Source organism: Bos javanicus, chromosome 10 (assembly GCF_032452875.1).
Source record: "Bos javanicus breed banteng chromosome 10, ARS-OSU_banteng_1.0, whole genome shotgun sequence".
Lineage (NCBI taxonomy): Eukaryota > Metazoa > Chordata > Mammalia > Artiodactyla > Bovidae > Bos > Bos javanicus.
In genome coordinates, this window is record NC_083877.1 from 53236094 (window position 1) to 53251935 (window position 15842).

At 36.0% G+C, this 15842-nt stretch overlaps 1 protein-coding gene across 9 annotated transcripts in view; it reads left to right on the forward strand.

The window, feature by feature from the left end:
- The window catches only part of ZNF280D (zinc finger protein 280D), a 129589-nt gene that overhangs the window by 43608 nt on the left and 70139 nt on the right, over window positions 1–15842 (forward strand). For all 9 annotated transcript variants that reach the window (XM_061431184.1, XM_061431190.1, XM_061431192.1 and 6 more), the window contains 2 exons: window positions 9222–9392; window positions 9528–9637. In XM_061431184.1, coding sequence (XP_061287168.1) covers window positions 9222–9392; window positions 9528–9637 — 281 coding nt within the window. The remainder of the gene's footprint in view (window positions 1–9221; window positions 9393–9527; window positions 9638–15842) is intronic.

Consider the following 15842-nt stretch of genomic DNA (forward strand, 5'->3'; position numbering starts at 1 on the left):
TCAGTTATACATTATATATATTCATTCTTTTTTAGATTCATTTCTCATATAGGTTATCACACAATACTGAGTAAAATTCTCTCTGCTGTACAGTAGGTCCTTGTTGGTTTTCTGTTGTATATGTAATAGTGTGTTTGTGTTCATCCCAAGCTCCTGGTTTATTTCTCTGTCCCCACATTCCCTTTTGGTAGCCATTAGTTTGTTTTCAGTATCTGTAAGTCTGTTTCTGTTTTGTGAGTAAATGTATTTGTATCTTTTAAAAATTATATTCCACATATGAGTGATATTTTATATTTGACTTTGTGTGACTTACTTCACTTAACATGATAATCTCTAGGTCCATTCATGTTGCTGTAAATGGCATTTTTTTGTTCTTTTTATGGCTACTATTCAATTGCATATATGTACCACATCTTTATCCATTTCTCTGTAGATGGACATTTAGGTTGCTTCAGTGTTTTAATTATAGTAAATAGTGCTGCAGTGAACATTCGGGTGCATGTATGTATTTGAAGTGTGGTTTTCTCCAGTAATATGCCGAGGAATCGGAGAAGGCAATGGCAAGCCACTCCAGTACTCTTGCCTGGAAAATCCCATGGATGGAGGAGCCTGGTAGGCTGTAGTCCATGGGGTCACTACGAGTCGAACGTGACAGAGCGACTTCACTTTCATTTTCACACAATGGAGAAGGCAATGGCAACCCATTCCAGTGTTCTTGCCTGGAGAATCCCAGGGACAGGGGAGCCTGGTGGGCTGCCGTCTATGGGGTCGAACAGAGTCGGACACGACTGAAGCGACTTAGCAGCAGCAGCATGCTGAGGAATGGGGTTACTGGATCATATGGTATCTCTGTTTTGAGTTTTTTAAGGAACCTCAATACCGTTCTCCATAATGGTTGTACCAATTTACATTCCCACCAACAGTGCAGGAGGGTTTCCTTCACACCTTTTCTAGCATTTATAGTTTGTAGACTTTTTGATGATGGCCTTTCTGACTGGTGTGAGGTGATACCTCTTTGTAGTTTTGATTTGCATTTCTCTGATAATTTGTGGTATTGGTAAATCCCTTGTTTGTTGGTTTGTTTAAAAATATTTTCTCCCATTCTCTTGGTTACCTTTTCATGTTGTTTATGGTTTCTTTTGCTGGACAGAAGCTTTTAAGTTTAATGAGGTCCCACTTGTGTTTTGTTTGTTTTCATTACCAAAGGAGGTGGATCAAAAAAGACATTGCTGTGAATTATGTCAAAGAGTGTTCTGCCTATGTTTTCCTCTGAGTTTTATAGTGTCCAGCCTTTCATTTAGGTCTTTGATCCACCTTGAGTTTATTTTTTCATGTGGTGTTAGAGAATGTTCTAATTTCATTGTTTTACATATAGCTGTCCAGTTTTCCCAGCATTACTTACTGAAGAAACTGTCTTTTCTCCATTGTCTATTCTTGCTTCCTTTGTTGTATATTAATTGACAATAGGTGTGTGGGTTTATTTCTGGACATTCTATCCTGTTTCATTGATCTATAGTTCTGTTTTTGTAAAAAATCTTCAAAGTAATTTCTTTAAGTTAAGGAAGTTCTCTGATACTCTACATACTCTGTAAAAAGATATATTTATTAGGTTCTGTAGCTACTAGTATGGAAGAGTATATGATTATAGTTAATAATTTCTCAATTAGGTTAGTATGTTTATATTCAATAAATGATTTAGACGTAAAGTACGATTATAGAGTGCTGTTATAAAGTGGCTGCACTAAATTCTTCTATAGTCAGTACTCAGTAAATGCCCATTAAAGGAGTAATGAAGTTTCCCTGTTGAAGAAGAGTTACCTTTATTATATACTATGATAAAAGTGTCCAATATGCTACTGGGTAAAAGCAGAGGGCAATTACTTGTAACTCCAGAAAGAATGAAGTGGCTGGGCCAGAGCGGAAACAAGGCTCAGTTGTGGTTATATCCAGTGGTGACAGTAAAGTCTGATGCTGTAAAGGACAACATTGCATAGGAACCTGAAATGTGAGGTCTGTGAACCAAGGTAAATTCAATCAGTTCAGTCACTCAGTCGTGTCTGATTCTTTGTGACTGTATGGACGGCAGCATTTCCTAGAGCTTGCTCAAACTCATGTCCACTGAGTCAGTGATGCCATCCAACCATATCATCCTCTGTCATCCCCCTTCTCTTCCTGCCTTCACTCTTTCCCAGCATCAGGGTCTTTCCCACTGAATTAGTTCTTCCCATCAGGTGGCCAAAATATTGAAGCTTCAGTTTCAGCATCAGCCTTTCCAGTGAATATTCAGGACTTATTTCCTTTAGGATTACTGGTTGGATCTCCTTGTACTCGAAGGGACTCTCAAGAGTCTTCTCCAACATCACAGTTCAAAAGCTTCAGTTCTTTGGCACTTAGCTTTCTTTATGCTCCAATTCTCCCATCCACATATGACTACTGGAAAAACTATAGCTTTGACTAAATGGACCTTTGTCGGCAAAGTATTGTCCTTGCTTTTTAATATGCTGTCCAGGTTTGTCATAGCTTTTCTTCCAGGGAGCAAGCATCTTTTAATTTCATGGCTGGAGTCACCATCTGCAGTGATTTTGGAGCCCAAGAAAATAAAGTCTGTCACTGTCTCCATTGTTTCAAGGTAAATTAAATGTGTTCAAGCAGGACATGGCAAGAGTGAACATTGACATACTAGGAATCAGTGAACTAAAATGGACAGGAATGGGCAAATTTAATTCAGATGACCATTATAACTACTTCTGCAGGCAAGAATCCCTTAGAAGAAATGGAGTAGCCCTCATAGTCAACAAGAGTCTGAAATGTAGCATGTGGGTGCAGTCTTCAAAACAGCAGAATGATCTCAGTTCGTTTCCAAGGCAAGCCATTCAGCATCACAGTAATCCAAGTCTGTGCCCCAATCACTGATGCCAGTGAAGCTGAAGTTGACCAGTTCAATGAAGACCTACTTCTAGAACTAACTCCAAAAAAAGATGTCCTTTCCATCATAGAGGATTGGAATGCAAAAATAGGAAGTCAAGAGATACCTGGAGTAACAGGCAAGTTTGGCCTGGGAGTACAAAATGAGGCAGGGTGAAGGCTAACAGTGTCAAGAGAAGGTACTGGTCATAGCAAACATCTTTTCCAGCAACCCAAGAGATGACTCTACATGTGGACATCACCAGATAGTCGGTACTGAAATCAGATTGATTATGTTCTTTGCAGCCAAAGATAGAGAAGCTGTATACAGTCAGCAAAAACAAGACTTGGAGCTGACTGTGACTTAGGTCATGAGCTTCTTAGTGCAAAATTCAGGCTTAAATTGAAGAAAGTAGGGAAAACAACTAGGCCATTCAGGTTTTGGGCATTCCCAAGTAGCACTAGTGGTAAAGAACCTGCCTGCTAATGAAGGAGACATAAGAGGCACAGGTTCGATCCCTGGGAAGACCTCTGGACGAGGAAATGGCAGCCCACTCCACTATTCTTGCCTGGATCAACTCCCTTATGATTATACAGCAGAGGTGATGAATAGATTCAAGGGATTAGATCTGGTAGACAGTGCCTGAAGAACTATGGACGAAGGTTCATAGTATTGTACAGGTGGCAGTTTACCAAAACTGTCGCGAAGAGAAAGAAATGGAAGAAGGCAAAGTGGTTGTCTGAGGAGGCTTAACAGATATCTGAGGAAAGAAGAGAAGTGAAAGTTAAAGATATACTGCAGTGAATGCAGAGTTCCAGAAAATAGCAAGGAGAGACAAGAAGACCTTTTTCAATGAACAATGCCAAGAAATAGAGGAAAACTATAGGGAGAGACCAGAGATCTCTTCAGGAAAATTGGAGATTACAAGGGAGCATTTCATGCAAGGATGGGCATGATAAAGGACAGAAACGGTCAGGACCTCACAGAAAGAGAAGTGATTAAGAAGAGGTGGCAATACCTACAGAAGTATACCAAAAAAGTCTTAATTACCTAGTTAACCATGGTGTAGTTAACCATAGATCGCTCACCTAGAGCTGAACATCCTGGAGTGTGAAGTCAAGTGGGCCTTCAGAAGCATTACTACAAACAAAGCTAGTGAAAATGATGGAAATCCAGCTCTACTATTTCAGATCCTAAAAGCTCACCCTATTAAAGCGCTGCACTCAATATTGCCAGCGAATTTGAAAACTCAGCAGAGGCCACAGGACTGGAAAAGGTTAGTTTTCATTCCAAGCCCAAAGATGGGCAGTGACAAAGAATGCTCAAACTGATGTACAGTTGTGCTCTTTTCACATGCTAACAAGGATATAGTCAAAAATCCTTCCAGCTAGATTTCAATAGTACGTGAACCAAGAACTTCCAGATGTGCAAGCTTAGGTTTCAAAGAGGCAGAAGAACCAGAGATCAAATTGCCAACATTGGGTGGATCATGGAGAAGGCAAGGGAGTTCCAGAAAAACAGCTACTTCTGTTTCATTGACTATGCAAAAGCCTTTGACTGTGTGGATTACAACAAACTATGGAGAATTCTTAAAGAGGTGGGAATGCGAGAGCACCTTACCTGCCTTTGGAGAAATCTGTATGTGGGTCAAGAAGTAACACAACTGGACATGGAACAGCTGACTGATTCAAAATTGGAAAAGGAGTATGACAAGGCTGAGTATTGTCACCGTGCTTCTTTAACTTAAATGCAGAGTACATCATGCAAAATGCCTGGCTGAATGAAACACAAGTTGGAATCAAGTTTGCCAGGAGAAATATCAACTACGTCAGATATGCAGATGATAGCACTCTAGTGACAGAAAGTGAAAAGGAACTAAAGAGCCTCTTGCTAAGGGTGAAACAGGAGAGTGAAAAAGCTGGCTTGAAACTCAACATTCAAAGAAACTAAGATCATGGTGTCCAATCCCATCACTTCATGACAAATAGAAGGGGTAAAAGGAAGCAGTGAAAGGTTTTATTTTCTTGGGCTCTAAAATCACTGTGGACAGTGAGTGCAGCCGTGAAATTAAGAGACGCTTGCTCCTTGAAAGCTATGACAAACCTAGACTGTATTACAAAGCAGAGACATCACTTTGCCACCAAAGGTTTATATAGTCAAAGCTATGGTTTTTTCCTGTTCAGTTCAGTTCAGTCACTCAATCGTGTCCGACTCTTTGTGACTCCATAGACTGCAGCACACCATGGTTTTTCCTGTAGTCATGTATGAACGTGTGAGTTGGACCATATAGAAAGTTGAGCGCTGAGAACGGATGCTTTTGAATTGTGTTGGAGAAGCCTCTTGAGAGTCTCTTGTACTGTAAGGAAAGCAAACCAGTCAATCCTAAAGGAAATCAGCCCTGAATATTATTGGAAGGACTGATGCTGAAGCTGAAGGTCCAATATTTTGGCCACCTGGTGCGAAGAGTGAGTCATTGGAAAAGACCTTGATGCTGGGAAAGATTGAAAGCAAAAGAGAATGGCACAACAAAGAATGTGATGGTGAGATAGCATCACTGACTCAGTGGACATAAATTTGAGTAAACTGTGGGAGATAGTGGAGAACAGAGGAGTCTGGCATGCTACAGTCCTTGGGGTTGCAAAGAGTCAGACACAATTTAGTGACTATAAAAAACAAAGTTCTTCATTAACTTAAATAATGTAGTGTGTTATGAAACAGTTTTATCTAATTGAAAATTCTTTGTACAGGGAATTATGCTTTGTATACTAGTATTTTGATATATTTCAAATATTTAAAATAGTGATTTGAATACAGATTTGGGGGAATTTTTGGCTTATTCACTAATAAGCGTGGAAAATTTAGGAAACGTTTCCCCATTTTTATAGTAATATCAGTACCTAAAATGTCTTTCCATTTATATAATATTTAGTTGATGTTCATTTCTTTGGGTGTTTCACCTACATATTTTTAGAAATCTAGTTACTAAAATAGGTAATAACCAGAAGAAATAAGGAGAAAAATTATTGTCTTAAGTCTGGTTTCACAAAACACATGGACTTGTATTTATAGAAAAACCTGAGTTCTTGAAATGACTTGGGACTAAGTAAGAACAATGACTCCTGCTCTACTAGCGTTTTAAAACTGCAGAGCGACTTAAAGCTGTAGTGTTAAGCTGCTATTAAGATTTTTGTCGTCTGTAGCATGTCTTCACACTTCAGTTTTCTCAGATTATTGAAATGGAAATGTTATTTTTCTTATTTAATGCATTGATTCTCCAGACCTGCAATCAGCTATTTATAGATACAATTTTAATTCTTGCTCTCTTTTACTTAGGACTTTCTGAAAACCAACTAAGATAAATAAAATGTGAAATGCTTTGTAAGCTTTAAAGGGCTCTACAACAAATATTTGTTATGAATAGTAACAGGTGTATGTTCTCTAGCATGATTAACTGATCAAGGTCAAGTGATCATGGATGTTTGGAAAGAACTGAGTTTGAGTTTGATTTTGAATGAGAATAGAATTTTTACTGGCAGAGATAGAGCTATTGAGTGTAGGAAATAATGATAGCCAAAGATAACAGAGATAAGTCAAAGGGTCAGAATTTAAAACTCTCAAATTCAGAGTAATTTTGTTTCTCGTGTTAAAAAAATTCTTATCATAAAACAGTCTGTTTGTACTATCTAGCTGTTACATAATCAGAATTTTAATCCAAAATATCCCTATTCATTAACTTTTCAAGTAGCCTAAGCATCTCACAAGAATGCTACTCTGATTATACAGAAGCTTTCCCAGGTACTTATAATAGCCATCAGTAATCACATGCTTTCAAGTTAGAAAAAAAAAAAAATCATTTTTATGTTATCTCAAAGGATGAAACAGAGGAGCTAGGTATTGTAATACCCTTGTTTTCTGGGCATATTTTCCCTTATTAAGCAGACAGATGAATCTGTTAGAATAATTTTTGCCCTCTAAAGTATGTTAAGATATAAAATATCTTATTAATAATGACAATGGATAAGGCAATGGCACCCCACTCCAGTACTTTTGCCTAGAAAATCCAATAGACGGAGGAGCCTGGTAGGCTGCAGTCCATGGGGTCGCTAGAGTCGGACACGACTGAGCAACTTCACTTTCACTTTTCACTTCCATGCGTTGGAGAAGGAAATGGCAACCCACTCCAGTGTTCTTGCCTGGAGAATCCCAGGGACCGGGGGAGCCTGGTGGGCTACCGTCTATGGGGTCGCACAGAGTTGGACACGACTGAATCGACTTAGCAGCAGCAGTAATGACAAGATACTATCCTTTATTATTGAATGCTTTCTGTGTGCCAGATGTTGTGTTGGTTGCTCTTAAAAGTTAAGATATGAAAGGTTTTTTTAGTAATGATAGTAGCTTGCATTTATTATTAAATGCCTTCTTTATACTAAATACTGTGTTGCATGCTTTATTTTTAAATGCACTATAAAGCACTGGGTAAAATAAGGTGTTATAACTCTTACTTTACAAAAGAAGAAACGGAGGCTCAGAGAAGTTAATTAAATTAGCCAAGAATACATAACTTATCAGTGACAGGGCTTTGATTTGAACTTAACCTGTCTGATTTGAAAGCCTGGAGTATTTTTTGCTTCTACTTTCAGTGTACAGTTGTGAGAGCATTAAAATATGTGCAGTTTTAAAATCCTTGTTACCAAGTACAGTGTGTTTTATTTTCAAAAAGAATTTTTACTCAGCCTACGTATAGCCTATTTCCATTTCTCTTGCTAATCCTCTAAGGCTACAGTCCTTTAGGCTTTAAGGTTATAGTTTTCAAAATAAAACTTCACTTAGGAATGAAATCCTTATAAAAACAAAATTTTATTCAAAAGTCTAATAAATAGCATATAAAATCACAGCTTCTCTCTCTGTCAAACACACCCAGTATATTCCCTAACGAAGAGCCCTTTAGGCTCTGGGGAAGCTAAATTTAAAACCGTTGTATAATCCTAACTCTATTATGAGCCCTTTCACATGAATGTGTGAGGTTTTATCATTCAAGATTAGCCATTTCAACTTTGTGTGTAAGAATAAATGGACAATATAACCTAAAGCCATGAATTGTTTAGTCACTCAGTCATGTCCTACTCTTTGCGACCCCATAGACTGTAGCATGGCAGGCTTCCCTATCTTTCACCATCTCCCAGAACATGCTCAAACTCATGTCCACTGAGTCAGTAATGCCAGCCAGTCATCTCCTTCTCTGTCGTCCCCTTCTTCTCCTGCCTTCAATCTTTCCCAGCATCAGTCCTTTTCAATGAGTCAGTTCTTTGCATCCGGTGGCCAAAGTATTGGAGCTTCAGCTGCAACATCAGTCCTTCTAATGAATATTCAGGATTGATTTCCTTTAGGATTGACTGGTTTGATCTCCTAGCAGTCCAAGGGACTCTCAAGAGTTTTCTCCAGCACCACAGTTCAAAAGCATCAGTTCTTTGGTGTTCATCCTTCTTTATGGTCCAACTCTCACATCCATACATGACTACTGGAAAAACCATAGCTTTGACCAGATGGACCTTTGTCAGCAAAGTAATACTGTCTCTGCTTATTAATATGCTGTCTAGGTTTGTCATAGCTTTTCTTCCAAGAAGCAAGCATCTTTTAATTCACAGCTGCAGTCACCATCTGCAGTGATTTTGGAGCCCAAGAAAAAAAAGTCTGTCATAGTTTCCACTGTTTCCCCCTCTATTTGCCATGAAGTGATGGGATCAGGTGCCAGGATCTTCATTTTTGAATGTTGAGTTTTTTGAAAGCCATGAGTAGACCACCTCTTTGTTAAGTGGATAAAACTAACTTTTCATTAGACATTTTAAGTTGTTAAAAGCTGCTGAAGTGTCTCTCTAAAATTTTTTTTTTAAAACAAACTCATTTACTTAAGCATCTAAAGTTAATTTATTTGTGGGAACTTAGTTTGGCATACGCTTTGTGTTTTAAGTTTTTTTTTTGCTTGACATATTTTATTTTGCTCTGCCTTCTTTCATAGTCATTATTTATATATTTATTTGAAGCCGTATTTATTATTTTCCCACATTGAAAGGTATTTTATGAACTATTTGAGTGTATATTGTATATAATAGATATTTTGTAGTTTCTTTTTATCCCCTAACTTTAGATCACATCAATTTTTGCCATTATTTATTGTTACTTGTATGATATGTTGATTATATTACTTTTAATTTGACTCCAAAGTATTTTTTAATTTAGCTCCAAAGTATTTTTACTTAGTTGTAAGCAATATTCTGAAGACTTTAAAAATATTTTTCCACTATTTAAATCATTGTAGGTATGAATGAAAGTTCATTTTTATCAAAACGTCCTTCTACTTCTGAAGTAAACAGTGTTAACCCAAAAAAGTCTAAACCCAGTGAAGGTGTTTCTGGAACAAATTCCTCAGCTGTATTTTCTTCAGTTAAATCTCTTTCAGTGACATCTCCCCAGGCTGTGTCATCAAAAGGTAAATATGAAATGTGGCATATATAAAGAAATTATAGTATTATATATGAATTATAGAAATTGTAGTACAAATGATTAATAGTGGTTATTGAAGGTTAAAAAGTGATGAATCACATGTATTTTGAATTTATTTTAGGTTCAAATACTTCATCAAATCAGTCTAAAAATGGAACACCTTTTCCAAGAGCCTGTCCAAAGTGCAATATTCATTTCAATCTTTTGGATCCTTTGAAAAATCACATGAAGGTAAAATTTTTCAGAATTTAATTTTAAAAAGGTTTGTAAATCCTTAAAAATACTGATTGATTTGTAGTAAATAATGATTTGTTCAGCTCTTAAGATAAATATTCTTGTAATATTTTCATATAAGGTAGAAGTTCATATTCATAATCATTGTTTTCATGTAAGATGAAGATCCCCTGGAGGAAGGCATGGCGACCCACTCCAGTATTCTTGCCTGAAGAATTCCTATGAACAGAGGTGCCTGGTGGGCTACAGACCATCAGGTTGCAAAGTGTTGGACGTGACCGAGTGACTAAGCACAGCACAGGAAAAGATTTAAAAATTTCTTCTGAGTCATCAAATTTTAAAAACCAAGTTCATATATATTATGCCTACTTATCATATTCTAATTTTAAATGAAAATAATGCATTATTCAAAATATCTTGTTTACTACCTTACGCATAGTTGAAACTTCTTAAAAATAGGCATTTTATAATGTGTTTAATGTTTCATATAATGGCTTCCCAGGTGGCTCAGTGGTAGAGAATCCACCAGAAAACTTAGGAAATGTGGGTTTGATCCCTGGATTGGGAAGATTCCCTGGAGAAGGAATGGCAACCCATTCCAGTATTCTTCCTGGAAAATCCTGTGGGCAAAGCAGCCTGGCGGGCTATAGTCGATGGTGTCGCGAAGAGTCTGACACTACTGAGCACTCATGCATGCAGTATTTCATATAAGTTAACAGTTCCTTTAGTTATCTTTTTTGTTCATGCTAATATGTGCATGTCACATTACACAATGAATATCTTAGTTTTACATTAATTTCAACACCCAGACATAAACTCCAAATGGTAGAGCATTTCATATGAAGTCATTGTTTTAACTCAGCCCAGAATATAGTTTGTGTAATGATTATAAATTAATTTGAGATTCTTATTGATACAAGAAGCTTCTGAAATTGGAGTTTAAGAAATTTTCAAAGTACAAATGAAATAGGTTTAGGTAACACTTCACTTAAAATATTTTAGTAGGTATTATAGTACCCTGCTATGTCTGTGTAAAGATAGGCTGTATTCCTCTTCTGTGCTGGGTATAAATGGAAGGAAGGGGTAAAGAGAAGAGACAAGACAAAAGGCAGTGTAGATCATGTGGAGAAAAGGAAGAAGGATGCAATGGTACAGAAATATCTCAGGAAAGATTCTTGCTGTTTTAGTGATTGACAGATCTCTTGAGATGGAGTATTTTATGAAAAACAGAAGTAGAAAAAAATAAAGGAACTTCTTTAGAAATTCAAACATTGTCTCTTCATTTACATACAAAACTGTATTTGGTCTGTCACTACTTTTAGCTTGCAGTATGTACTGTATGATAATTGCACTTTGTGCTTTGTTTTTATATGAGAATTAACCTGTAGAAATGCTTTCAATTTTACTATTTATGTAATATCTTGAGATATCTGGGTGTTTTGTTTTGTTTTGTTTTGCATTTTGGACATAGGGGAAAAAAGAAAAGTGTAAATTCTTTAGTTATCTTTAATTATTTGAGTAGGTAATATATGATTCAAAATTTAAAAGTTCAAAAGTACAGGGCAGACAAGTAAAAACTCTTATCCTTGTCTCTTATTTACCTGGTTTTCAGTGTGACTCTCAAAGAAAATAATAGTTATTAGTTTTTTTGTTTTTAAATCTTCCCTAGTCTTCTTTCTGCATAAACAAGTGAACACAAATGTTCTTATTTCATTTCTGTTTCTTATACAAGCTGTAGCATATTATATATTTTGTACCTGGTGAGACTGGCAATTATTTTCCAAAATGTAGCTTTACTTCCAAAACATATTATACCCTTGTTTGTGATTACTCATATTAGAAGTAATCACAACTTCATATAATATTCTATAATAAAACACTATACAATATTTTTTAAAAAGGATGTAATCTCTTGAATGGGAAGATATCTCTAAGACATATTATTGAACTGAGTTGAATGTAATATGAATAATTTATGATATATTTATGTCATAAAAAATCTTACAGACTAATCACTAAATCTTGCTCAGGGAAGTATAAAATTACAAAGACTTTTTATGTTCTAGATTGTGTATTTTATACACAAACAATAATTTGTAATAGTAGTTTCCATTTTGAAAAAATAAGTTTTTTAGATTATTTGTAGATGATTTTATTTTGCTTTTTTAATAGATAAATAGATGACTATGCCTCAGAAATATTGTTTTCTTTCAATGAAAAATACCTAAAACATAATTCAAATATGCTATAATAATAAGAACCATATACTTATTTGAGACCATGGAGAGACTACTAAGCTTTAAAAACATCATTTAATCTTTAGAAAATTAGTTTTCTTTTTTTTTAGAAACTAAACATATACTCTATCTTCTTTGGCTGCTCTTTGTTGCTGTGCATGGGCTTTCTCTAGTTGTGGAGAGTGGGGGTTACTCTCTAGTTGCAATGTGCAGACTTTTCATTGCAGTGGCTTCTTGTTGCAGAGCACAGGCTCCAGGTGTGCAGGCTTCAGTAGTTGGAGCACACAGGCTCAGTCGTTGTGGCTCGTGGGTCCTAGAGTGCAGGCTCAGTGGTTATTGTTTATGGGCTTAAGTTGCTGCGTGCCATGTGGAATCTTCCTGGACCAGGGATTGAACCCATGTCCCCTACAATATCAGGTGGATTCTTATCCACTGCACCACCAGGAAACTAGAAAATTCTTTGAGATAGACATTTTTATCATTGTTTTAGACCTAGTTAGTTGGTGTAACTGATGTTCAAAACTTTAAGGGTAAGCTCAAGTTCTCAAATACTTTTTACCACCTTTTGACAAATGTATGGGCTATTTAACTTGAAGACAGATATATTAGTTCTTTTTTAGGGTATGGAATTAGATATTTATCAACCAGATCTAGATTACTAATCACATTATTTAGATTTCTGTGTCTTCACTTAGTTTTTGTCTACTTGCTCTGTCATGGATTGAGAAATAACATCTCAATCCACATCTTTCAGTACCAATATTTTCTTTGGTATATTGCAATTCTTTTTTAAGATTGTTGATACTGTTTGTGATACAGATGAATCTCTTTTATAACTATACTGTGAACGTATCCTTTAGGATTTTTATAAAGTGTCTTTTTTTGTCTTAAAGTTTGACGCGTTTTAGACTCATAACCTTTGTTTTCTTCTGGTTTCTATTTACCTAATGTATTCTTTGTTTATCCTTTTATTGGTATTTTCAACCCTTCTGAGTTGCTTTGTTTTAAGCACGCCTCTTGCTTTAAGTAGAGAGTTGTAATCCTTAGTAATCCTACATGAAAATCTTTTGTTTCAGTAGTTGATTTAAATTTCCTTATTTTCATCGATGTGATAGGTTTCTTTGATCTTGGTTCTGTCACAATTTTTTTTAACTAAGTTGAGTTATCTTTCTTTCTTTCACTCTGTGGTTGCTTTATATGTATGTAGTTTGGATTTTTAGAGAAGTTGTATGTTTGTTTTCATGTTTATCCTCATCCTTCAAGTTTGAATGTTATATGATTCCAGTAGTCTTCTATTCTTATGGCCATTCTCTCCCGTTAAAATGGATTAAAGTAGCTTTAAATTTCCTATTCTTAACCCCATTCATACTTTTTCCTTTGCTACCAGTATTAGTCAATATTAGCATTCTGAATGTAGTATTTCTTTGTACTATTAAAAATGCTCATACCTATACGTCTTTATTTGGTAATTCTAAATTATATTCCTTGATGTGCTGCTACCATGTGGAAGCAATCTGTGAACTTTCTTGATCTCATATTTATTGTCCTTTTACTTCCTTTCAGTTTTTATTTGTTGGTTATATCATTTTTCCATTGTCAAGGACATATACCATTTTCAGTATTCTTAACCTTATTTTTGTATTTGTTTTAATCCTTTTCCACAGTAAATAGATTCAATGTTCATCACCAGTCTTTTTGTCATGGTTCCTTTAGGGATCACTTGTTTGATTAAAGTTCATTTAGTAATTTCTTCAAAAAGAGCCTGGAACAGTATTCTTTGAGTTCTTTCATGTTCAAGACATTTGACTATAGTCCTCTAAAACTTTAAATCTTAGCCTGGTTCTCATTTCTGAATTTTGCATTCTGTCTTTTGTATATTTTCTATACTTTGCTTTCCTCTCAGTTGCTAAATCCCCCAACCTTCTTCAGTGCACCTTTTTCATTTTTGGTTATTGGTGGTTTGTCATTCAGCTTTTTTTAATAGGAGTATGAAACATTGTTTAAAAGATACTTTGAATGAGATTTATATGTTTATTTTAAAAATCTGGTCCTACCTTAGTTTTCTGTAGAAAAAAAAGAAAATGGAAGAACAGCAAGCAGTTGATGATCAATTATGGATTTATGAGTATTTAGGATAATAAACTTTTATAGATGTACTAAATTAGACATTTCTGAAGAATATGAATCTTGCAGCATATTTTACCATAGATTACGTAGATTCTTTTGTAGATTTCAGAATAGCCTCAATTCTCAAATATGACTCAGAATAACTCTTCAATCTGAAAGCCAAATTTTTGAGTATAAAGATTATCCACAATTGTAATTAGAGACACTATTCTTTTATGTAATTTTTTGCATTATAATTTTCCTGATGTTTGAGATCCATCCCCATAGTAAAACCACAGATAAGCTGAGAAGTTTTGTCTGTCAAAATGATGTTACAGATGTACATCATTTGTAGTAAGACACATATTTTAAATCATTTTTCTAATAGTGCTGGTGAGTTTACTCTGATTGATCTTTTTCTCCATTTTTCCTTAAAGTCAAACCCAATGTTTTTAGACAGAACTTAGCTTTCTAAAGTTCTTTTAACAGTTCAAGTTTCCTCAGTTTGAACTCTTAAATATTATGTGTGTCTTAGGAAGAATCGATAAATATAGGTAGCAAAACCTTTGTCATTTCCCTCTTTTTATTGTGGTTTCATTTCAACTGTGTCTTTCAGAGTATAGACCACAGAGGATCATATTGTATTAGAGAACTAATGTACTTATCCTAGTTCAGCTTATGGGTGCAACCTTAACTCCAGAAACAAATTATATCACTTTTGGTCAGTTCATTTTATTTAGTATTTTTTTCTCCTCTCTTTTAGAGGATCTTTTTAAGATTTTTTTGGTGTGCCTTTTTTTTTTTTCCCCCTTTAAAGGTTTCAGAATTGACAAGTGAGCAAAATAAGTGCAATCAAAGGAAATGTTATAGGTCTGTCATATCAAAAGCCCAGTTTCTCATGTGACATACAAAGTTTCACCAATAATGTAGCATTTCAATATGGCAGGAGAGGAAGATGTTGTTATTTTTATAAATGGAATAGAGTTGTGTTTAGATTGTCAAACTTTCTTATGATGTGACTAACTTACTAAATAACATGTTTAGGAAGAGTTTAGGAGAAGGCAGTGGCACCCCACTCCAGTACTCTTGCTTGGAAAATCCCATGGATGGAGGAGCCTGGTGGGCTGCAGTCCATGGGGTCGCTGAAGAGTCGGACATGACTGAGTGACTTCACTTTCACTTTTCACTTTCATGCATTGGAGAAGGAAATGGCAACCCACTCCAGTGTTCTTGCCTGGAGAATCCCAGGGATGGGGTAGCCTGGTGGGCTGCCATCTATGGGGTCGCACAGAGTCGGACATGACTGAAGCGACTTAGCAGCAGCAGCAGCAGCAGGAAGAGTTTTAAGTCAATGGTTTAAATTGTAAAAGAATTACATAGTTGTTTTTGTTGTTCAGTCACCCAGTTGTGTCTGACTCTTTGTGACCCCATAGTTTGTAACATGCCAGCCTCTTTGTCTCTCACCATGTCCCAGAGTTTGCCCAGGTTTGTGTCCATTGCATTAGTGATGCTATCCAGCCATCTCATCCTCTGATTCCTGTTTCTCCTTCTGCCCTCAATCTTTCCCAGCTGAACTGTGGTGCTGAATAAGACTCTTCAGAGTCCCTTGGACTGCAAGGAAATCAAACCAGTCAAACCTAAAGGAAATCAGTCTTGAATATTCATTAGGAGGACTGATGCTGAGCTAAAGCTCCAATACTTTGGCCACCTGATGCGAAAAACTGACTCATTGGAAAAGACCCTGATGGTAGGAAAGATTGAAGGCAGGAGGAGAAAGGGACAACAGAGGATGAGATGGTTGAATGATATCACCAACTCGATGGACATGAGTTTGAGCAAGCTCCGGGAGTTGGTGATGG